This window comes from Barbatula barbatula (assembly GCF_947034865.1).
Source record: "Barbatula barbatula genome assembly, chromosome: 3".
NCBI lineage: Eukaryota > Metazoa > Chordata > Actinopteri > Cypriniformes > Nemacheilidae > Barbatula > Barbatula barbatula.
Genome location: NC_136764.1, coordinates 4,382,282 through 4,406,725, shown reverse-complemented (window position 1 = coordinate 4,406,725; position 24,444 = coordinate 4,382,282). Strand labels below are relative to the sequence as shown.

Below are 24,444 nucleotides of genomic sequence, written 5' to 3'. Positions count from 1 at the left end.
AAGACACCTGGTTGAAAACTGCCATTTCAGGTGTATTGGCAATAAAAGGGAGGAGAGAGACAGGTCTGTAACTGTCTGTAGTAGCGAGGTCTAATGTGGGCTTCTTAAGTAGGGGAGTGACCTGGGCCTGTTTGAATGGGATACTTTTTGTCTGGGATGGTATTGCAGGGTTTCCTTCCACTGGGCATCCACATGGATTTTCTGGCATTGTATGGCTCTCGAGAGCTGATGATGAGCTGCGTCACAGACCCTGTCGCTGTAACCAAGCACAAAATGGAATGGTGTTAACCTGGTGGGAGGCTGGCATCGGGAGCTTCGGCGTACTTGGCCCAACAGAGGTACTGGCTCCACTTCTCCTGATGGTTGTGGCAAAAGGTGCGTAGGAATCTCCCGATTTGCTAGATCTTGCACTTGGTTTGCCCATTAGACTGTGAGTTTGAGCCTGATGACAGACATACGGTCACACCGAGGAGATTGAAGAATACCTTCCATGCTCTGGATATAAACTAGGGTCATCTGTCGGAAACGATATCTTCGGGATACCATAGTATCTGAACATGTGATGAAACAACAGAGTAATCAGAACCTTTCAGAGTAATCAGACGGCAGGATTTACAAAGAAAATCTACCCACCACCACAAAAACGCAAGTATTACCAGAGGACCGGGGTAAGTCTGTTATGAAGTCAACTCCAAGGTGTGACCATGGTCGATTGGGCATCGGGAGTGGGAGGAGCTTCCCTTCTGGCAGGTGTCAGGAACTCTTGGATAGGGTGCATTCTCTACAGCTCTGGATGAACCGTCTCACGTTTACTGCCATACCGGACTACCAGAAGCGTTGGTTAACAAGTGAGAGGGTTTCCTATGGAATGGATGCTTAGCTCCCTCAATGACAATGCCTCCACTCTTCCACTGCAAGTGTAATCGCAAGTAACTCCCTGTCCTATATGTTGTAGTTTTTTTCTGCCGGGATGAGGATGAGGCACAGGGATTGAAGGTTAAAGGATTTCCCTGCAGCTGAGAGAGCACTGCTCATACTTCGGTAGAGGAGGCGTCAACTTCCACGATGAAGGGCTGTAAGGGGTCTGAATGACATAAGACTGGTGCAGAAAATATATTTTCCTTCAGTTGGTTCAATGCGTCGGTGGCCTAGGTAGACCTGGACAGGGACTTGGGCATTTCATTCAGCAAATTGGTGACAGAATCTTCATTTTTGGCCGAACTATCCCTTTAATAGTCAATAAAATTTAATAAAATTTGTAAGAAAATACAAACTCCATACAGGAGAGTTGCTGAGGCTGCTTGGTAAACTGAGCGAGTTATGAACCATTCATATTCAGACAATATCTTACAATGAATAACCAACACGGAACACATGAAACGCTGGGGTATTAATACACAAGATCATCAGGGTAAATGAGACAATGAACTACTTTTCACATAGTCTCATGATGTACTTCTGACTTCGAACAGCTAAAATTCTACATCTCAGTTGTTTCCAGATATGTGTTTACAATGCACCGTTGCTGTCTATGAAACCTAAAATGATAATGTCCATACATTATCTGTGACATAAGAAATATGGTAAACATCACAAGGTACATCATCTTCAAATAAAGTCACAAAGCTTTAATTCAGCACAAACTAATTTGAGAAAAGCAATAGTTGGTTAAAAACACAGAGGTTAGCTGAAGGTATTTAACATTCCAGCGCAAATGACAGAAGTCTGAAGGAGATAAATGACCTGTTCTGTTTGAATTAAACAACTACATACGATAAATACAGCAGTGTGAGAAAGAAGAGAACTGACAAAAAACATTCAACATGCTTTGTCATTATTTCATTGACATATGTAATACTATATATCCAAAAATAAATACATCCTTTCTGTTAATAGTTACATGTATAAAGTGCACAGTAATGTATTTGTTTGAGATTAAATATGTTTTTGATCATTGTTATGTTTTAAATACTGTCCAGTTGTTTAAAATGTATAAAATATCTTCAGTGAATGAGACACTCCAGTATTATGAACAGTGATGGACTGCTGCAGGGTTCATACATCTGTAGTATAAGCAAGTAGCTGTGACTTCATGGGCAGCGTTGGGGTGACAATGCCACTTTTGTGGTAATGCCATTGTTATTGATGAGACTGAATACTGTAAAAGATTGAAGAGAAAGAAATATTATACACATATCAGAATAATACAAGTAGAAAACTAAACCTAGAAAAAAAAGTAAGCAGAAGTGATTGTGAACCATTTTCACTTGTTTTGGTGCAAATAAAAGCGACAACAGGTACACTGGAAATGAAACAATAAGGCTGGTGTGGGGAGGACCGTTCTCAGAGGGTCTTACAGACCTCCACGTGCTATGAAGTATCGGGATGAAATCCTCAACTCTATTGTCAGATCTCATGCTGGTGCAGTGCAGAGCCCTCCTGGTGCATGATAATACCCGACCTTATGACATTGACTGGCCCTCACGTTCCCCAGACCTAAATCCAGTTGAGAACCTCTGGGATCTCATGTATCCAAAGCCATTAAGTTGCACCATAGACTGCCCAGGAGCTCACTGATGCTCAGATCCAGGTCTGAGAGGAGATTTCACATTTGCCATCTCAACAGGAGTACGCCCAGATATTGTGGGGAGTTCAGATGAGCACATAGGGCCATGCACATTACTGACCAACATTATAAGTTACTGTGGTAAAACTTTACAAGTTGAATGAGCCAATATGTAAAAATATTTTTACAGTGATTTTACTGTAATTCCTGCCCTGAATGTGTTTATAATTTTGGCTTTCATTGACCATTGTCACATTATTTTGTTCTCGCAAGTTAGGCAAAGTATGTAAGTGAAGAGATTTAACCTGGATATTTTATTCATGAAGATCTAATTTAGTGTGATTTAGGTGTTCCCTTTATTTCTTTTGGGCAGTGTATATACAATGAGTTAATGAATAACTCACAGTAGTGTCTGTAGTTGACAGTGTGGATCCTTCAGTAGATCAGAGAGCAGCTTCACTCCTGAATCCTTCAGATTATTGTGACTCAGGTTCAGTTCTGTCAGACTTGAGGAGTTTGATCTAAGAACTGACGCCAGTGATGAACAACTTTTCTCTGTCAGATCACAGCCCCTCAGACTGAGAGAGAAATAACAACATAACAGTGAGTTAAAATAATAATGTAAGTTGCACTCACACATAATAAAAAAAGTTGATTTCATTCATTTCGATGAGCTCTTGAGAATGTCCAGTAACACGAGTGACCGCAACCTTCAGCAAAACATGCGAGACGTCCAGTGAAACAACAAAACTGTGTAATGTTTAACTTTATGCAAATACAAAGCAGCTTCCACATAATACATCTGCACTTCTTAATTTAACAAATGCTTTTATTTAAAGACACTGACAAATGATAATAATACAAGGAGAATGAGTTAATCTAAGAACAAGTAGTGCTACCACATCAAATCTGAATTAACATTAGGACACACATACACACACTTAGGATTTTCTTACTGTAATGTCTTCAGTTTACAGTTTGTATTCTTCAGTCCATCAGAGAGCAGCTTCACTCCTGAATCCTTCAGATTATTGAGACTCAGGTTCAGTTCTGTCAGACTTGAGGAGTTTGATCTGAGAACTGACGCCAGTGATGAACAACTTTTCTCTGTCAGATTACAGTAACTCAGACTAAAAGAGAAATAACAAGATTTTTAGTAATACATTTAAAATATCATATCAGTTCTGATTATAAATGAAAGCCTCTGCTAGCATGAGTGTCCGTAAACTTTAGCAAAACAGGATGTGTGTTTCCAGCAACAACAAAACTGTGTTATGATTAACACCCGTCTACACCGGACGCGATGCACATTTGGTTTTGTATTTGTTGTTCTTAATGGTTCTGTGGCACAAACTTAACTCCCGGTACACATCTAAATACCATATAAAGTCCCTGCAGATTATTTCTGATATCAAAAAAATAAATAATGTAAATTACATTAGAAAGTTTGAAGGAAATTTGATTTATTCATTTAGTTTCTTACGGTAATTCTTATTTACTTCATCAGGGAACTTTGGTTACATAGGTAACCAAGAAGTTCCCTTTCTGTCGGTCTTTTAATGTTGTGTCGAGACTGACAGAATGGGGTTCCTATTGAAACACCACTGAGCTGTGCTGTTAGTTCATTGGCCTTTTCAAAGTAGAATCTGAGATGATTGGTTCTCAAATTGAACCCCATTCTGTCAGTTTCTAAACAACTTCGAGAGACCGACAGAAAAGGAAAGGCTGTTTTGTGACATTTGTGATGTGATTTCCAAATGACAGGTTGCTGTCTAATACAATGCCTAGATATTTTACTGTATTTGTTGGAGTAACACTATATCGTTCAACTTTTAGGTTATACTCCTAAATATTTGGTTTACATGTCTTTGGTCCGATAAGTATTATTTCTGTTTTATTAGAATTTAAAAGAAGGAAATTACAGGTCATCCAATGTTTTATATCTTCAATGCACTCTGCCAATTTGGATAGCTGGGAGGAATCATCTGGTCTTGATGAGATATATAGCTGAGTATCATCTGCATAGCATTGTAAGCTAATTCCATGTTTTTTAATAATGTTTCCAATGGGCAGAATGTAAACGGAGAACAGCACGGGTCCTAGAACCGATCCCTGAGGTAATCCATAATTTACTTGCGTTCGAATTGATGATTCCCCATTTAAATGGACAAATTGATGTCTGTTTTATAAGTAAGATCTGACCCATTCAAGGATTTTATTAAACGGTTTCTATGAGGTTACGGAGGTGCTCAGCCTTTGCTGCTTTTAGTGCCTTTTTATAACAGTTTGCACTCTTTCCACACAATTTTAAAGACCTCTAATTGGGTTTGTTTCATTTGCGATCCGGTTTATGTGTTTCTATTTTAAGGCCGCGAGTGGTGCTATTGTACCATGGTGCTATATTTTTCTCATTACTCTTTTTTTACTTCATAGGTGCGACGGCTTCTAATGTATTAGAGAAAATAGTGCCCAATTTGCTGGTCATGTCATCGAGCGATTCTGTATTTATTGGTATGGTTTTTAAAATAAGATCTGGCAAGCTCTTTGTTCTACCCGGTCGATAACAAGCTAAATGGCTGATTCCTGGAGTGGGAAGTGTACGTGTTATAAGATAAAGATTTTGTCTGCTCACTGCAGAACTCACGGTATGTCAGACGGCCTTCTTAAAGAATAAAAGATCTTACACAAATCTTTAAGTTGATTTTCTGCCTCACCTGTAGGTTATATTTATTTTACTAGCAAGTTAAAGTATGTCTAGCCAGTGTTATTTTGGGTTACCAGAAGAAGAACCGTTACTTGGCTAAACTTGAATGTGACAACGACCCATTCAACAAATTGTTTATTTAATATAAGTTTCATACAATAAAATATGAATTTAAATTAAATTAAGTATAAATAGTTATATTATTAGCCACTGTCCAGACCGATGAACAAACACAGTTATATTAAAAATAGTCTTTATAAACAAAATTATTATTAAATAAGTAACTTACTGTAATGTCTTCAGTTTACAGTTTGTATTCTTCAGTCCATCAGAGAGCAGCTTCACTCCTGAATCCTTCAGATTATTGACACTCAGGTTCAGTTCTGTCAGACTTGAGGAGTTTGATCTGAGAACTGACGCCAGTGATGAACAACTTTTCTCTGTCAGATTACAGTCACTAAGACTGAAAGAGAAATAACAAGATAACAGTGAGTTAAAATACAAAGTTTAGCAAAACAACCAAATTATATAATGTTCAATTTCATGCAAATAGAGAGCAACTTTCCACATCATACATTTACATTTCTTTGTGAAATGCTTTTATCCAAAGGGATTTAGAAATAAAAATAATATAAACAGAATTAGGGCACAATATGAGTAGTGCTACTTCACCAAATTTACACAAGAACAAGAGTGAAACACTGAAAATATTTCATTTATAATTGTGAATTGACAAAATTATAATTGAATCACTAACTCACAGTAGTGTCTGTAGTTGACAGTGTGGATCCTTCAGTAGATCAGAGAGCAGCTTCACTCCTGAATCTTCTGGATTATTAGAGTTCAGATCCAGTTGTGTCAGATGTGAGGGGTTTGATCTCAGAGCTGAAGTCAGAGCAACACAACCTTCAGATCCAATACTGCAACCATACAGACTGAAGAGAGAAGAAAACACTTTATAAGGCCTAATTTAGAAATACACAGTGGCGGCCGGCCAATAGAGGGCGCTGGGGCGCCGCCCCCCTTAAGCCACAAAAAAAAAAATTAAAACAATTAAAACAAAAATAGTAATAATAATGAGAAAAACATCAGTATGACAATATTTGTGTGTTTTAAATATGGAATGCACCCAGTAATACATGTAAAATATGATACAAAATCATATTTGCAACCTTTCCTCTGCCTGTCTGACAGCTTCATCAGATCTGGGGCGATAGAGAAAGCGCCCCAAGGAGGCGGGTCTATGTAGCGGTTAAGCCAATTGCTAATTTAAGATATGAATGTATGACATAAAATTTAGCCAATCAGCGTTCTTAAATAGAATCCAAGAAGGGCGATCATTTTATCGCCCCAAGCCCTGATAAAATAAGGACTGGGCTCTAGGGGCGCCATTTTTACTAAACGACAATGGCGAGCGCGGACGTTACTCCTCCAAGACCCAACCCTAACTCGGTGAAATCTCTCCTCCAAGATCCGTTTGAGAGGAGAACTTTGTCGGAGAAAGTTCGGGTGAAAGAGCTGGGCCCAGATCAACCTGACCTCTCAATCAAACAGCAGGCTAGCGAAAAAGGGAAGCAGTATATGCGCGGCTTCTCCCGTAGCTGGTACACCAGGAAGGCTTGGCTAGCTGGGTGCACCCATGCTAATGCTTTATTTTGCTTTCCGTGCTTGCTTTTTAAAACGACGGGGACAGATCCAGCATGGACAGTTACCGGAGTGAGGGATATGAAGCACCTGTCAGAGAAGGTAAAGAAACACGAGAACACCAGGGCACATATGGATAACTCTGTAAAGCTAGCCATATTAGGAAGGGTGAACATTGCTACGCAGCTGGATGACGGCCACAGAATTGCGGTGAGAAAACATAATGAGGAGGTGGATAAAAACAGGCATGCTCTCCATGGAGAAGAAACTTGTCAGGGACATTCCTGACTTTAATAAAAGGGTCATTGAGAGGTTTGCCACTCAGAAGGACAGACGGGCAAAATTCCTGTACAAATAAGATGACACACACACACACACAGATACACACACACACACACGTTTCTTTGTATATAGTTGACCTTAGCATAAAAATCATTCAGTTATATATGGTACTCTAAAAAATGTTAATAGTGTGTTTGCTAATATTACTCTATATATGTTTTGTATCAATTAATTGTTGCAGTTCTGGAGCACATTAACAATTAGTTACATTTAGTTTGATCATAAAATACTTTATGCTATTCTTCCAGTCAAAGGTTTGAGTTCAGCCACTTGATATCCATTTCTATATTATACATCCTTTATACAGTGTAAGAATTCCTATAAACTTTATAATAATTTAATGTTATTGTCCACTTTCCACTCTGTTCTGACAGCATGCATATTGTGTTGCCTATTTACTACCAATGGCACCAACAGCCTTTCCAAAAGATGTTACTTATATGTAGAAATAGTCAATTGTTTACAAGTTCAGTTTAAATGCAAATAAAAGGCTCGTGTTTGTGCATCATGATGTTTATGTTTTTGTGTACGAATGCCTCAACTTTTTAATATTGGCATTAAATAATTACTGACTATTTCACTGAGCACTGCTGTCCTGCAGTTTGTGTTAAACTTTATTGCGATGGTTACGGAAACAAAAAAGTATGGCACAGCCCCACCGAGAATATTTTTCACCAGCCGCCACTGGAAATACAGTATTGTAGACATAACTGTAAAATGTACATCAGTCATATAGTTTGCTCCCACAATTCATAGCAAAATACAGTAGCACTTACTATTGTTAATATTTACTGTAAAAACTCTTCATCAGATATTTAGATTTGTTTTTTAATTTTTAGAGGTTTAAATCATGAGATCTTGACTGCTAGTGTCTAGAATCTGAATCAACAGAGAGATTGACTGACAGTCACAGTTGAGTCTCTTACACTATATGAACATTATATTAAGATCCTTCTGCTGAACTTTTATCAGGGCCTTAATAGACACACATTCGATTTTCTTACTTTAATGTCTTCAGTTTACAGTTTGTATTCTTCAGTCCATCAGAGAGCAGCTTCACTCCTGAATCCTTCAGATTATTGCGACTCAGGTTCAGTTCTGTCAGACTTGAGGAGTTTGATCTGAGAACTGACGCCAGTGATGAACAACTTTTCTCTGTCAGATTACAGCGACTCAGACTAAAAGAGAAATAACAACATAACAGTGAGTATATCAGAAGGCAATATCAGTAATTCTCCACCTGCTAGAGAACTACCAGCTATTAAAAATCTATTAAATAAATAAATAAAATCATCTTTCAATCAATATCCAACCACTGGAATTCTGTAAACATTCCTAATGTTAAAAGTTATTTGACCCTTTCTTAAGTAGGACGGGAATGTTTGTGGCAATAGTTAAACGAAACACTGTATGGGTCAAAAGTATCGATTTTTCTTTTATGTCAAAAATCATACGGGCATCAAGTAAAGATCATGTTCCATGAGGATATTTTGTAAAATTCCTACCTTAAATATATAAAAACATTATTTTTGTGAGTGGATGCAGCAAAACTGCCAACAACAATATCTGGTAGCACACCTACAGTCTTCACTCGCTGCTGCCCGCTCTTTGGGATTTAACCACTCAAGTTTGGTATCTATGTGAAGCTTAGAATTTTATCTTCACAAAGTCATTGCAGCGGTGAGCCAATAGAGAGCGTTAAAACAACCCTGTTTCTTCATTGGAAGAGCCTTCTACAACACCTCTAATTTACAACTTTAAAGGTGATTTTCTCAATATTTAGATTTTTTGGGCCCTTAGTTTTAAATAGTTGTTTCTCGGCCAAATATTGTCCTATCCTAATAAAACATAAATCAATGAAAGGTGTATATTAAGCTTTCATATGATGTATACTTCTCAATTTCAGGAGTCTGATTCATTACTGGGGTTTGTTTGTTTTTGTGGATGGGAGTCAGACTGCTGCAGCAAAGGTAGGAGCCCAATGATCTGGGCCATTAAAGTCCTGAGTCCTTCACTAACTTCTGGTGTCATTCAGGTGAAGCCCTCTGGCCTGTAAGTTTGCCTCTGAAGGTTCTGAATCAGTGTGTCTCTAGTTGAGTCAAGTAGATAGTTGTTTATTTTTTTCTCTAGATTACACCGAGTGTTATACCCTTCTCTTAATCCATTCAATATGATAAAATTGTATTTATATAGCACTTTATACAATGTGCATTCATGACAGGTCCAGGTGTTTTGTGTGGAGAGAAACATATTATTGTCAGTTATGACAATATGTGTTCTCTCCGGTCACATCTTTGGCCCCGCCCCTCTCGTTTCCTTGTTAGCTTCCCCTGAGTGTTTCATTACCCGCACCTGTCCCGTGTAATTATCCTCTGTTAGTTTCCCTATTTAATGCCCTCATGTCTATTGTCTTGTGCTCGTTCGTTGTACCTGTGTCTCGGCTTGTGTTCCAAGTACCTTGTTTGTGTTCCTGATCACCTGTATGTGTATTTTGAAGTGCCTTGTTTATTGTTCCTGTCTGTTTATTTATGCCCCCTTGTGGGAAGTCTTTATTTTCTGTACCTTGCCTTAGTTCAGTTTTCCCCCATCGTGGGTGTTTTTTTTGCCGTGTTTATATTATTATTATTATAAAAGTCTTGTTAATCCCTTCATCATCGCTGCCTGCAATTGGGTTCTTCCACCCCCAATCCCTGACAGAACGAACGAGCCAAAACCGAACCCAGCGGCAGCATGGACACTCACCGGTCCTGCCTGGCCCGTCAGTGTCTTAACCTCTGACATGCTGGGGAATCTTTTGCAATTATTTAATAATAATAATCTATACAAAAATCTATAAACAACGTGAATGAACACCACAACAGTTTAAGCAGAACCTTAACACAAATGTTTTTGTCACTGCCAATACTTTTGGTCATGACTGTATAGTATATATGTAAATGTTGTAAACATTACTGGCACCTTATTGTAACTGAAACTCACAGCAAAATGGCATTAAGTGGATGATATTGAAACATCCCTGGAAATTGTTGAGAATAAACTGCAGGTAAATGACTCACTCAGCTGTTCTGGATGCTTTGATCACTGGCAGAAGCCTCAGAAGACATTCATCTGATGGATCATATTTCCTCAGATTAAACTCATCCAGCTTCTCTTCTGAGTTCAGTAACACAAACACCAGAGCCGACCACTGAGCAGGAGAGAGACGGACTCCAGTAAGACTAGACTCATCTCCTCTGTTCACATATGTTTGTACTTCCTGCACTAGAGAATGATCATTGAGTTCATTCAGACAGTGAAACAGATTGATGGATTTCTCTGGAGAGAGATTCTCTCTGATCTTCATCTTAATGTACTCGACTATTTCCTGTTTACTGTCAGACCTTCTTCCTGTCTGTGTCATCAGATCTCGTAAGATTGTCTGACTGGACTCCAGTGAGAGACCCAGAAGAAATCTGAGGTAAAGATCCAGGTGTCCGTTCTCACTCTGTAAGGCCTTGTCCACTTCACTCTTCAGTAAATCACTCATGTTTGATCTCAATCCGCTGAAGTTTTCTGATGTTTGCTGAAGAAATGACAGAATCTTGAATAAAGCAGCGAGAAACTCCTGAACGCTCAGATGCACAAAGCTGAACACCTTCCCCAGGTTCAGTCCAAACTCCTCTCTGAAGATCTGAGTACAAACTCCTGAGTACACTGACGCTTCTCTGACATCAATGTCACACTCTCTCAGATCCTCCTCATAGAAGATCAGGTTCCCTTTCTCCAGCTGTTGAAAAGCCAGTTTTCCCAGAGACTCAAGACTCTTTCTAGCCTGCTGAAGATCTACCTCACATTTCCCATCATACTTCTGACTCTTCAGTTTGATCTGAAACATCAGGAAGTGTGTGAACATGTGAGTGAGAGTCTTGGGGATCTGTGCTGGACTCTCTGCTTCACTCAACATTCTCTGGAGAACAGTGGCTGAAATCCAGCAGAAGACTGGGATGTGACACATGATGTACAGACTTCTGGATGATTTCATGTGTGTGATGATTCTGTTGGCCAGACTCTCATCATTGATTCTCTTCCTAAAATACTCGTCCTTCTGAGGGTCATTGAATCCTCGTACATCTGTGATCAGATCAACACACTCAGGAGGAATCTGATTGGCTGCTGCTGGTCGAGAGGTGATCCAGATCAGAGCAGAAGGAAGCAGATTCCCCTTGATGAGGTTTGTCAGCAGCACATCCACTGACGCTGATTCTCTGACATCAAACAAACTCGGATTCTTTGAGAAATCTAGAGGAAGACGACACTCATCCAGACCATCAAAGATAAACACAACTTTATAATCATCAAAGTCTGTCGATCTCAGTTCTGTTGTATCTGTGAAGAACTGATGAAGAAGATCCATCAGACTGATATTTGTCTGTTTGATCAGATTCAGTTCTCTGAAAGGAAGTGGAAATATGAAGTGAAGATCTTGATTTGTTTTTTCTTCAGCCCAATCCAGAATGAACTTCTGCACAGAGACTGTTTTTCCAATTCCAGCGACTCCTTTAGTCAGCACACTTCTGATGGGTTTGTTTAGTTCAGGTGAGACTTTAAAGATGTCATTACATTTGATTTGTGTTTCTTTTGTCTCTGATCTTCTGGATGCCGTCTCAATCTGTCTCACCTCATGTTCATTATTGATGTCTTCACTCCCTCCCTCTGTGATGTACAGCTCTGTGTAGATCTCATTCACAAGTGTTGAGCTTCCTTGACTTGAGATTCCTTCATTCATTCTCTGGAATTTCTCTTTTAGTCTGGATTTGTGTTTCTTCATGTATAAAGGGGCCAATTCTGATAAACAAAGAGAATATAAATAAAAATACATGTATACGATTAGAAAAAATGTATATATTTGACCTTAAGAGCGTTTTAAGATTTTGCTGATCATGACATTAGATGAACACAAAAAGCTTCATGGTTCTATTGTGTTGATTTATTAACTGTAAATGTATTTTCACTAATAATCATCAGTAAATACAGACACTGTGTCTGTTCGTCTGAAGGTAAAGTGATGTCATAGTCACATGACTGAGAGCTCTTACTGGTCTGTAGTTTGTAAGCGAGGTCTGTCTGCTTCATCTTCCTCAGGACGTTCAGTGTGATCTTCAGAAACATCTCTCTGACTCTGATCTGATCTTCATCATCCTCCTCGTCTCTCTCAGAGCATGATGGGTAATCTGGACTCAGTAGACTCTTGAAGATCTTCAGCTCTTTCTTCATCAGAGAGATGATTTTGTGCTCAAGCTCCTGAAAACACAGGTTTTATTCCTTAATTAATAATTCTTACATTTTAATTGTAACTGATTTATCTTTGTTTGCTTTTTTAATTCCTGTGGCCTCATAATCTTTAAACAAATATGGAATATAAGAAATCTAATCTTGACTTCTTACTATAATGAATAAGGTTGAGTTATTGAAACACTTCTACACAAATCACAATTAATAAAGGGCTGTTATGTCAATAACTGTGACAATAATTACAGAGCCATTGAGGATAAATATATACTGTATATATAACAACTCTCTAACGACCACATACTGTATACATTACGAAAATAAATAGTTCATTATTATGCAGAATAAAGACAAGTTATTGTTATTGTGAAGCAGATTTTGTTAGATATTATAACAAGATCCATAAAGGGGATGGAAGCAGGCGGGAACGGGCGAACATTGAACAAAACTTTAATTAAAACAAACAAACAATAAACAAGGAAGTAAAAGACCCGGGACCCGTTTCAATAAGGAGGTTCAATGAACACGGAGTAAAAATATGAACTCTGAGTTGATTTACTCAGATAATCGCTACTCTGAGATTTCGGTTTCAGAACAGCGGTATTCAATGAGTTAAATCCACTCTGAGTAAGTCCCTGTCATGATTCTGCATGATTCACCTGTTCCCCTCTTGATTTGGTCCTTTATTTAATGCCCTTGTGTCTTCTGTCTTGTGCTGGTTCATTGTGGTTTGTGTGGCGATTTCACGTGTCTTGTTAATCTAGTCTAGATGTTCAAGTTTATAGTTTATTTTAGTCTTGTTTAAGTGTAGGTAGTTTTAGTCCTGTCTTGTTATTGTACCCATGTCTTGTTTTGTTATGTGACCCCTTCGTGGGTGTTTGTTTTATTATTTATTAAATATATGTTAACCCTTACCCGCTGTCTGCACCTGGGTCCATTGTCCGTGTCTCACCACCCGTGATCATTTAAGTTCCTCCTAGGTTACGCTTGTTCACATCGGCTTTAAAAAGCCATCATCAATTGAGCGAAGATAACACGTCTCACCATGGCAAAGCCACGTGACAAAAAGCGCTCCTTTTATTTCTCGCCAGTCGAATTGGAGGCACTGTTACATACAGCAACTGAGAACATTTATAGAAGGAAGAGCAGCAAAAGAGAGACAATCGGTGTGGGGAAAATTGCTTTAGTGCGTAAGTTTAATTGCTTAATTTTCAGAAAATGGCAGCAGCTGAAAATGAAAAATAAAAACATCATTCAGTCCGGTGAGTTTAAATGCTCTTGCTAGTAGGATGCCTGACTGGGAAATGTTTGATATATTTAATAAACTGGCCTAGAAAGTTATGAGTATATGAGAACCGAGATCCTGGCTATAGAAGACAGAAAACTGGCCATGCTTGTCCCTACTCCCCCAAGAAAATCATGGCTGTTTATTCTAAATCCTGTTTGTAAGACAGCTATGCACCCAATCACATTGGGAAATCCTAAAGGGTATTTGAATTATTAGCTTACTTCCAGAGGTCGCCGCAAGACCACATTTATTTGATCAGCCTAATTCAGAAAGACGTTCACCATTCACCTGCAGTCCTATGAACCTCCTCTTTGATGGCTCTCACAGGAAACTTAACACAAATGTATAAAAAGTGCTCGAGAGCGATGCACACTTATCTTACTGCTCTTCATACAGTTGCCTTGCTAATGTGTTCTGCATCCCCGGTGTTATATAGAAAGCTTCCATTAGCAAAGAAACGTAAGGCCATACAAAGAATCTACTTTCTGAAACGGGTCCCCGGAGGGGAAGTAATTTAATCTGTTTGGGGTAGAGAAGAGTGAGGGAGCAGTGCGCTTATCTGTCGCCTCCGGGCTAACACTCTGGACCCTAAAGTTAATAGCTTTTGATACAAGTTCCTAGTGATTATTGAAAAGCCAAATGTGTTATTGTGTACCGGAATCCTCACTTCAAATTCCCATGCCTTACATTATTCAAATTAATATCACATTAATCGATCAATCTGCAACATTTAATTATAAGTGACAACAACAGCCACAAATCTGTCGTGATTCACAGTGGAAGAACCCAAGTGCAGGCAGCGGGGATGAATGTGTAAACAGAATTTATTTATAAATACAAAACAAACACCCAAGATGGGGAAAACACTAACTAAACTAAATACAAAAACAAACAACCACTTCCCACAAGGGGGGCACAAATAACCAAACACAAAACTCACAAAGTAGTTTGACATATACAAACAGCAAACCGGAACATGAGCAAAGTAACTCTTCAGTACAGGGCAGGAAACATGTACAACGAACGAGCACAAGACAATAGACAAGAGGCGCATTAAATAGGGAGACTAACAAAGGAGATAACGATGGGCAGGTGTGGGTAATGAGACACAGGAGGCTATACTAGGAACGAGAGAGGCGGGGCCAAATGACGAGACTGGAGAGAACGCATAGTATGTCCTGATTGACAATAAATATATTTCTCTCCACATAAAACATTTGGGTCTGTCATGATTCTGCCCCTAGACCAGAAAATCAAGACAAGAGAAGGCAGAATCATGACAGAATCCCCCCTTAATGAACGCCCCTTGCGTTCACCAAGGGAGCAGACTAACGAGACAAGACTGACTGGGAAACAGACAATATCCAACAAAGCATGGTATTCAAAATCAGGGGCAGACAATAAAACATGACAAAAGGGTTGGGGTGGCATAGTAAAAATAACAAACAAGGGAGGGGGAACAACAGAGTTCATGGGGGAACACATTGGTCCATGGGGGGAAGTTCGAAGGGGTTGGGACAAGGTGGGATAACGGTCTGGGGTAACGCTCGGGAGCGCGAAGTCCCAGGGGACTTGGGGGGCAGCCCTCGGGAGCGCGAAGTCCCAGGGGACTTGGGGGGCAGCCCTCGGGAGCGCGAAGTCCCAGGGGACTTGGGGGGCAGCGCTCGAGAACACAGAGTCCCGGAGACTCTGGGAGAGGCCGGCTGAGTCACCGGCTGGAAGACCGGCTGGGCAGGACTGGGTGCAGGACACGGGACCACCTGCTGGAAGGCCGGCTGGGCAGGACTGGGTGCAGGACTCGGGACCACCGGACTCGGGACCACCCTCCATTGTCTCTTCTTCTTCAGCCGAGCCACCCGTCTGGTGGTCGGCTGTAGGAAGGAGATGAAGGGCGTTGCTGTCTCCGGGTTGGAGGTCTCTGACGAGGACCCCCATGATTCTCGCCTCCCCCGCTTGCCATCAAGGCTGACTGCGATTGAGGAGGCTGTAGGTGGTGGAGTGGACTTGGACGAGGTGGAGATTGCAGAGGGTGAGGAGAGGCCCACAACCCCGATTTGCAGGGTACGGTCCTCGGGGATGGCGGCCAGCGGGGGGGAAAAACTGGGCTGGACTGAGACCCTGGTCTCCGGCCGATTCATGGCATACCTGATCAGGTCTGTGAAGCCCAGCGGTCTCAGCATTTGCATCTCCCACCGCGCTAGAATTTGGTTGAGGCCGCCATTCAACAGGACCATCTGTTCCTGCTCATTGTGGACCATCTCCCCTGCCGTCTCAAAGAAGCAGTCTGCGAACTCCAATACATCAGAGTGACCCTGGCGTAAACAGAGGAGGCGATGAGCCTGGGTCGCTTGCCTTGCCTCCATCTTGCCTGCTGGGTTTGGTTCTGGCTCGTTCGTTCTGTCATGATTCTCGTGTGGTGGAAGAACCCAAGTGCAGGCAGCGGGGATGAATGTGTAAACAGAATTTATCTATAAATACAAAACAAACACCCACGATGGGGAAAACACTAACTAAACACAAAAACAAACAACCACCTCCCACAAGGGGGGCAAAAATAACCAAACACAAAACTCACAAAGTAATTTGACATATACAAACAGCAGACCGGAACATGAGCAAAGGAACTCTTCAGTACAGGGCAGGAAACATGTACAACGAATGAGTGCATTATATAGGGAGACTAACAAAGGAGATAACGATGGGCAGGTATGGGTAATGAGACACAGGAGGAAAGCTATACTAGGAACGAGAGAGGTGGGGCCAAATGACGAGACTGGAGAGAACCCATATTATGTCCTGATTGACAATAATATGTTTCTCTCCACATGAAACACGTGAGTCTGTCATGATTCTGCCCCTAGACCAGAAAATCAAGACAAGAGAAGACAGAATCATAACACAAATCCATATAATAAATGTCACAATCAACTGCCGAGTCATTATTCAGTAGATGCAATAACTTGATATGATTGTAACCCAGGGTCGAGTTTCTTCCTGGTTTTGATTCATTTAAATGCACGTTTAATATGATCGTTTATTTCGAGAAGTTTTTTCATAAAGTTTTATTTTCACAAATGTGCACTTTTTAATGTATACTTTTTGTATCCGCAAGTTTGAGGATTGTTATTGGTCAAAGGAGGGTAAGTTAGGCACGGTGATTGGGCTAAACAAAGGAGGAGAAAAATGGTGTGGAAGACGAGCGAGGGATCGTGCTTAGCCCGTGTAAGCAGGCGTTTCTTTGTTTTCTCTCGAATTGCAGTATTAGTGTGTTAAACAATATGTTCCGGTCTTTCTGTGAAGTCAAAACGACCGCACAAGAAAAAAGTCAACAAGACGTGAGATGGACGAACTGTCAATTCTAGCACGTGAGCACTACTGCGTGTGTTTCATACTGTTCATGGGGCTCATCAGGGATCTTATCTGCAGATGCCCGTTGCATTAGCGAGAAGGCTGTTTGTTTCATTTGTAGCACTAGTGCTATCAAAAGAAAACATGAGGGAACTGCATGTGGTAACTCTCAACGCAGTACGTTTATTGAACTACAAGAACATCACAAAACACCAGAACACCACCGAACTAGAGTCCCGGCTCCGCCTACTTAAAGGGGCCGTAAAGCTTCTCTCTCAGTGAATACTGTAGGTGAATTATGTCAGCAAGTCCATCGTGTGTGTGGCGCTTGCATCTGCCACTACACATTTGTGTTTTACAAAGCGAAGCGGCCTGTTAAGTATTTTATTCGGCCGCTACGTACACAAGCAAAACTTCAGGCCTGCAACGGGGGGTTGTGAACTGCGTGTGCTGTGGGCCCACAAACTGATTGTTTCATGTAATTGATGCTTCAACTGTTTCACATGCTATATTTAGTCTTCAGTCTGTTATTGCACCCTGTTCGGATTTAAATTAAAGGCTCAATCAACAGCCTTTATTTAAAGTTTAAGTGAACTGACTTTATTTCCAGTTAATTAATTTAATTACTTTAATGCTGTAATTTCCTTTTTTTGTTCTCTACTCTGTTAATAGACACTTTGTAGTATGTCACCTGTATAACGGTTTCACGTGTACGTTCGCCCATAGCATCTGAAACGCAGCATCTCGTTCCTGCTTTTTCAGGGAACAGTGATACAGCCAAGTAACCCGAGACGTGCACTTAATTGGGTTAAATGCAGAGCACAAATTCTGAGTATGGAACACCCAGTGTTCGTACAGGTTTTGGAAAGGATTATTTTCAGCCCATGCATCTACCATGGAGAGCGGGAGAAGGAGCATGCGCACTAGAGATAGAGGGAGCACTATGTTCGTGAAGTTCAGCTGTGTTACTTGTTCCCTGCATTTGGGGCTAAAAGATTCTGGACATGAACCGCACGAGGTGAGTGAAACTGATGTCTGTTTTCTAGGCAATGTGTGCGCACATGCTTTCTTCTTAGTCAAATTAAACACACAAAACTGATTATATAAGACAAAATGTTACTATAAATGTCATCAATATAACATATCAACAGTGCATATGAGTTGATATTTATTAAAAGTCGCTACTAATACAGCTGCTACCACTATCTCTCCCACTTAAACCCATTCAAACAAACAGAGTATGGAACTATTAAGAGCTCCATGAACCACGTGACCATGCGGCAAAAAGTGTGATAAAAGATCAAAGTGTGACGCAACTCTATTTTTCAACGGCTCTAAATAACTTGATAACATCAATATCCCTTCATTTGAAGTGTAGTACCAAAACAAAATCTTCATTTGGAGGGCGCTTACCCCTTGAACCAAAACACATACACACACCTACCTGAAAAACAGCATTCATGTGCTTCCCTTTAAAGGACTTTGACCCATCTGCTGTGTTACTGTAATGAAACCGTACATTTATGTGTTTACATGAGAAAATTAAAACAATTCAAGTAATTACTGAATCAGGTTATAAAGTGAAACACCTTTGTTGAGCACAAACTCAGAGAATAAAGACTGATGAAGTGATTTACTCGTCTAAACCATCAGACTGTTCTCACCTCACATCTGGATCATCACAGTCTCCTGAACTGAAGTTAGTTGGCAGACCCATTGATGCTTCACTCTTCATGGACACACAGCTGGGTTTAGGAGATTCTCCACCAGTCAAACTAAAGCAACATATATAGAGAGAACAAGATATCAGTACTGTTATAAACATCAGTTATTAACTGTGGCAACAACACAAATTCAACAAAAACAACAATTGCATGCTTTTTATAAAACTTTGGGCATTTTTTTATATTTACATCTGACATCTGTAACACAACTAAATTCATCTTCACTCTCAATACTATACTTATCAAACTATCATAGCTATAGACCCATTTTTATTGTAGTAAAACGTTAACATCTGTAAATAAAACTCTTTAAATTGTCACCTTTTTTTAATCCTGGAGAAACTCATTGTGAACAGTGATGTGAAGAGTTAATCTACCTGCAAACAAAACACTGTGTTAACATCTCAGAAATACACACTTCCTGAAGTCCATCAACAGCATTTCCAACACATTTGTGCTTCACATTTGACTGTGGTGTATTTTTTTTGCACCATAAAATTAGCAAAACAAATCAAGTCACTTGAATCAAGTGTTTAGAAACACACTTCCTGGATATTAATATACATTTACACACCACATGTCAGGTTCTTCAACCAATAAACGTGTAAACTATAAATCCACAGCAAACACAGTCCACATGAAAACACAAGTGAATGATTAACTGGTGAGATTTGTGAGACTCACTTTATTTTCTCTCCTAGTGTGATGTATATATTTCTTCTTAAAATGGCTCCTGCTCTAATAGTTTTACTTTCACCTGCTGTAACCTGTAGAGGAGGAGGAGCTCAAACATCACGAGACATAATATTACTCACAAACACGCTTTTCTTGCTTTTGCTGCGATGTGACCCCAGAGATTTGTGGTCACAACATGTTTATGGCTCAATACCAAATTACAAAGCCTGTTCATTCAACACAAGGAATTTTCTACCTTTCGATGAAACGCATCGAAAGGTAGAAAAGACAATAATCCAGGGGACTGCGTCACAACCTGGGCTGAACCGGAAACAACAATATAAGACAAGTGAGTGAGGAAACACTGGGATTTAAATAAGCAGAACTATTAGATTTAATGATCAAATGAGAAACAGCTAAAACTAATCAATGGGGAACCAAGAAACTACAAAGGACTACAAACTAGAGCAGGAATAAAACAGATACAAATTAAAAGTCCCCGGAACAGAAAACCTGAATTTTAGGTTTTATAGGTTTTAAGTCCACGTGACACAGAAGGAGGCTCAGTGTAGAGGTTGTGTTTATGCGTTTAGCATTTGTCCTCATAGGACTTCATCCGACCAGATCAGACGTAATGTCACACTAGATGCTAAAACCAGATTCAGATGACTCTCCCTCTGATCTTTTTATATTTGTAGTTACATCGTGTATAAAAGCATCATAAAAGATTCAGTAAGGTCTGATGCATTATTGTATGTGGCTTTATAAGATCTTATTAATGAAATATAAAAGATATGATTGTAACCAGGGTAGATGTGACTGTTTAATATTGATACATTTTCATAAACAGTTATATTTTCAGTTCATAGCAACAAAATATTTATTTTGTAAGAACAATAAAGTGCAATACAGAGAGAAAAATAGACTGCAATAATGAACTTGTTTATTTGCAAATAAATATCACAAAGATCAAATAGTTTTGACTGAAAATAGAAATGATAATAATACAGAATTAATAGATGAACTTCAAAGATTGTCATTAATTTTAGTGTCATCATCATCCTCATGAAACATTGGCAACAGATCTCCCCAGTCACTGTTTCGGGCGCATCTGTACATGTCCCTGTAAGACAGGACAAGAAAATCAAATATGACACACATCTTCATAAAAAAAGACAAAAGAGTCTAATCTGATACAGATCATATAGCTGGATGAAATCAGAGAGATTGGTGAAATGAATGTGTTTCATACTTTCCATGATGACGGGCTGTTACGGCCACTTGTTTGAGTTCTCCATCAGAGCAACAGAGCTGACACTGAACATGTCTGGGTCTACGACGGACTTGTGCCGTGAGTCTGCCCATATCAAAACCCTCATTCTGCTGAGTCTTCTCTTCCTGTGATCTGGATATGATGAGGTAACTGAACTTCTCCTGCTGTCTTTCTTGGCTCTGTGAAGTTTATCAATGGAGAACGGATGAGAGAAACATCACTAGATTTCTTAACACAAGTGTGAGAGGTCAGGCCAGAATCTTGCTCAACAGCTTAATAAAATGAGATCATATATGTATTTCAAATCTATTGTGTTACAAATCCGAATTACAAATCCAAATCTGTGTAAATGTTTTTGTTTTGTCGAACACTGAGAAAGATATTTTTAAGAACGCTTGTAACCATACAGTTCTTGGCCAACATTAACCACCATAGTAGGAAAAAATACCATGGAGGCCAAAAGTGCCCCAAACTGTTTGCTTTCCTACATTCTTCAAAATATCTTCTTTTGTGTTCAACAGAATAAAGACATGTAGACTTGGAACAACCTGGGGATGAGTAAATTGAGTCCATTTTCATTTCTGTGTATACTTAAATACACTTCAAGTATATTTCACTTTATACTTAAAAAAGCAAGTACTGTATACTCATTTCAATGTACTAGTAGCATGCTTGTTTATTTATTGTTTAATTCTTAAACAGATAGTTTACACAAAAATGAATGTTTTGAGTTTGAATGATTGTTTTAAACCTGTAAAAAACCTGTAAAAAAGATATTTGAAAGAATGTCAGTAACCAAACAGATCCATAGTAGAGAAAATAAATACTATGGGAGTCAATGCGGGAAGAGATCTGTTTGGTTCCTGACATTCTTTCAAATATCTTCCTTTGTGTTTAGCAAAACGAATACATTTACACACGTTTGGAACAATGTAAGAGTGAGTAAATTATCAAAGATATTTTAGTTTTGGGTGAAATATCCCTTAAATGCCATTCCAGCATCCAAGGCAACATTTATGGCAAGAACCAGATAATCCATACATATAAGTCTATACACAAATTGATCCATACACAACACAAGTCAGGGGTCGGGGCAATTTAGAGTAGTGTACTTTTTCAATACTGCTTGACACTAAATTGGCCAAATTTTTTGTTAATAAAAGTACACTTTTAAGGTCTGGAGAGCAGATGAAAGGAAGACAGAGTACACTTTAAGGTTGTATTTGACCCATAATCCCAGTCTAGATACAGTATTATACTTTTATTGTGTTTCACAGTATTTGACTATATTACAGTCAAATGACAAAAATCCATTACAGTGTATACTAATACAAGAAGTATACTAATATCACACTTGAAAGTAAGGAATGGTAGTGAGTATGGATGCATTTTATAATGCACATTGCAAACATGCAGGGATATGTTTATGTACAAATTTGGCCGGTAACAATAACTGATAATTCTTTACCATTGGAAGCCGATAACTGTTATATGGCCGTTCTACAGTATCTACATATTAATATACATTTAAATTATCGGACGATACCGATAACATTAAAAATGACCATAAATCGGCCCAAAATGTATGGTGTGGTGCATCTCTAAACAAATTAGCTATAGTTGACTTACCCTGGATAAAGGCAGAGAATAGTAGAACTGGATGAAGTTACAGGGAACTACAGATTGCTTGATCAACTTGGGGCAAAGCAGCTCATGAGTGCACTGTAAAATAAAGACGGACGACAAAATGAACCATCCCTGAAAATAATGAAAATAAAACTTTATAACAATATATCACACTGCGATACGGATAGTAAGGATGGGTTTAGTGACGCACAGGGGCAAAAACAGCTGGTCTCCTCATGTCATGTATAACCTCCTCTTCTCCCTACAGTTACAAAGAATGAAAGAAAATATACTTCTGTTAGTTTCTTAACAGGGAATAAGACTACCTTTGGTGCAAAGAATCACATCATAGTTCAAAAAGTAAGTGAAACACTTAGAAAAGCAATTTGAAGTAAATGTTATTAACAGAGAACACCGCAAAATGTATATACAGTAGTATACAAGCTGTACATTGCATATCACTAGTATACCTTCAGTAAAGCATTTCTGGCCTCCATAAGAATTTGATGACCGTCTTTGGTTCCATTCTCCACAAGTACCTGTACAAAGCATCAAGAATGGCATTTAGAAATATCACACTATCATCAATAACCGAGTTTAGTCTTTAATGTTCTGCTTCAACTCAAGCATCATAACTCACAAGGTAGGAGTTGGTTTTTCTCCAGAGAGTGTAAATAGCGTTCAGTCTCTCGTTCAGCGTTGCTATTTCTGACAAAGAGAAAGCAGCTAACACAAGATCATACTGAACCTGTGGAAATGAGAAACCTTCATTATATACTGTTGTGTGAAGCAGTGCACTATGTAGGCTATATGTGAGTATCGAGTATAGCATCTAAAGATACCTTTGGAGAAACAGGGAGGAATTGACGGAAATATACGTGTTTGATCACTGGATTATCCATTTCCTCACCACCTGTTTGGTACAAACACAGCTCATGAAACACAGTTTCGTCAGTGAATATAACTGTACCAGATGTTTAAGTCATTGGAAATGACCTCCTAGCAGCTGTTCTGCTAATGTGTTCATGTCTCCCGAGCTGTCCACGCAAACATACTCCTTCAAACACCCTCCCCAGAGTGAGTGTGACGCCCTGAATGAAAGAAGAAAACATTAAACATAGTCTACTTTGCGAAAGAAAATGATTTAATACACTTTATATAGTTTATTACTTTTCAATGTATGCCACTTGGAGTTTTTCTCAATTAAAAATATGTTTTGATGAGTTTATGACAGAATTCTGTTGTTATACTGTATCTTACTCACCAAGCACCCGAACCAAGTCCTGATCCAAAGTCCAGGAGCGAAGACGGTACAAACAAAGGATCTCTCTTCTTTATCTAGAAGAAACATCAGTGACATATAGACAGATTAGAGAGGGTGTTTACCGTATGTCGGTAAACAAACTATCATTAAAAACACACTTAATGAGCAAGAAATACCTCATTTAATGCTCTGATGACAGCAGCATAACCACCAGCGAGTCTAGCAGCCATGTACAGCAAGCCAAGCTCTTCATCATATCTAGAGGGGAAACACATACTTAGAAACATGCCATAAATGCATCCAATAATGCATATACATAAACTATACCTGAGAACAGTCCTGTGGTATGTTGTTCGTCTCAGTTCTGATAACACATTCTTTTTAATTCGAGCCTCTAGCTCACGGTCACCAACGTCTGAAAAAAGGTTTTGTTCAAAGGTTTGAGTATGGTCTTCAATTCACATTAAACCAAACATTATCCATCATAATCATCTTTATCATATAGAACCCACCGTTCTGGCTATCCCTCTCTTTATCCAGATATTTCCTCTCAAGAAGGAGGGCTTTCTCCCGGAGTTGTGAGGGTTCCACTGCCCGCTTCCTGCTCCAAAGGAAGTTTGTCAGTTTTTGTGCCCTTTCAGTCAGATCTTTTACCTCCGCCCCTAAAATCACCATTTCCGTTCGCAGTTAGTCGAATGAAACATGATTATGTGCTTTTTGAA

General features: G+C 39.3%; 3 protein-coding genes across 5 annotated transcripts in view; 1 reads left to right on the top strand and 2 right to left on the bottom strand.

Annotated features, from left to right (window-relative positions):
• Window positions 1-24,444, top strand: part of parp2 (poly (ADP-ribose) polymerase 2) — a 35,915-nt gene that overhangs the window by 4,686 nt on the left and 6,785 nt on the right. The gene's annotated exons all lie outside the window — the stretch shown is intronic.
• LOC306891785 (ribosome assembly protein METTL17, mitochondrial-like) overlaps window positions 1-24,444 on the bottom strand; it is a 30,396-nt gene that overhangs the window by 3,999 nt on the left and 1,953 nt on the right. The window contains exons 3-14 of one of the 3 annotated variants that reach the window (XM_079452317.1): window positions 24,235-24,384; window positions 24,050-24,137; window positions 23,899-23,980; window positions 23,723-23,796; window positions 23,455-23,549; window positions 23,301-23,371; window positions 23,099-23,206; window positions 22,929-22,997; window positions 22,670-22,720; window positions 22,462-22,554; window positions 20,812-21,011; window positions 20,371-20,682 (exon numbers count right to left, since the gene is read on the bottom strand). In XM_079452317.1, the coding sequence (XP_079308443.1) occupies window positions 20,586-20,682; window positions 20,812-21,011; window positions 22,462-22,554; window positions 22,670-22,720; window positions 22,929-22,997; window positions 23,099-23,206; window positions 23,301-23,371; window positions 23,455-23,549; window positions 23,723-23,796; window positions 23,899-23,980; window positions 24,050-24,137; window positions 24,235-24,384 (1,178 nt within the window). In that variant the 3' untranslated portion in view covers window positions 20,371-20,585. Of the gene's footprint in view, window positions 1-20,370; window positions 20,683-20,811; window positions 21,012-22,461; window positions 22,555-22,669; window positions 22,721-22,928; window positions 22,998-23,098; window positions 23,207-23,300; window positions 23,372-23,454; window positions 23,550-23,722; window positions 23,797-23,898; window positions 23,981-24,049; window positions 24,138-24,234; window positions 24,385-24,444 lie in introns of those variants that run through there. The other 2 variants (XM_079452315.1, XM_079452316.1) reach the window with 2 other exon arrangements.
• On the bottom strand, window positions 1,610-19,648 carry LOC306891766 (NLR family CARD domain-containing protein 3-like). Its single transcript, XM_079452284.1, has 12 exons — window positions 19,569-19,648; window positions 19,206-19,261; window positions 18,825-18,935; window positions 18,605-18,662; window positions 12,332-12,536; window positions 10,313-12,080; window positions 8,261-8,434; window positions 6,032-6,205; window positions 5,560-5,733; window positions 3,523-3,696; window positions 2,971-3,144; window positions 1,610-2,158 (listed from the first exon to the last, which is right to left on the bottom strand). Exons 2-12 carry the CDS (start codon window positions 19,229-19,231, stop codon window positions 2,140-2,142), a joined length of 3,057 nt encoding a protein of 1,018 aa, XP_079308410.1. The 5' UTR covers window positions 19,232-19,261; window positions 19,569-19,648; the 3' UTR covers window positions 1,610-2,139.

What these genes read in the sequence shown, in the direction of transcription:
- LOC306891766 (XM_079452284.1), bottom strand. Translation starts at nt 19,231, where the DNA reads ATGAGTTTCTCCAGGATTAAAAAAAG. An exon ending in CGCTTACAAACTACAGACCA is followed by an intron (nt 12,081 to 12,331) that starts GTAAGAGCTCTC and finishes TTTGTTTATCAG; the next exon opens with AATTGGCCCCTTTATACATG. An exon ending in TGTAAACTGAAGACATTACA is followed by an intron (nt 3,697 to 5,559) that starts GTAAGTTACTTA and finishes TTTCTCTTTTAG; the next exon opens with TCTGAGTTACTGTAATCTGA.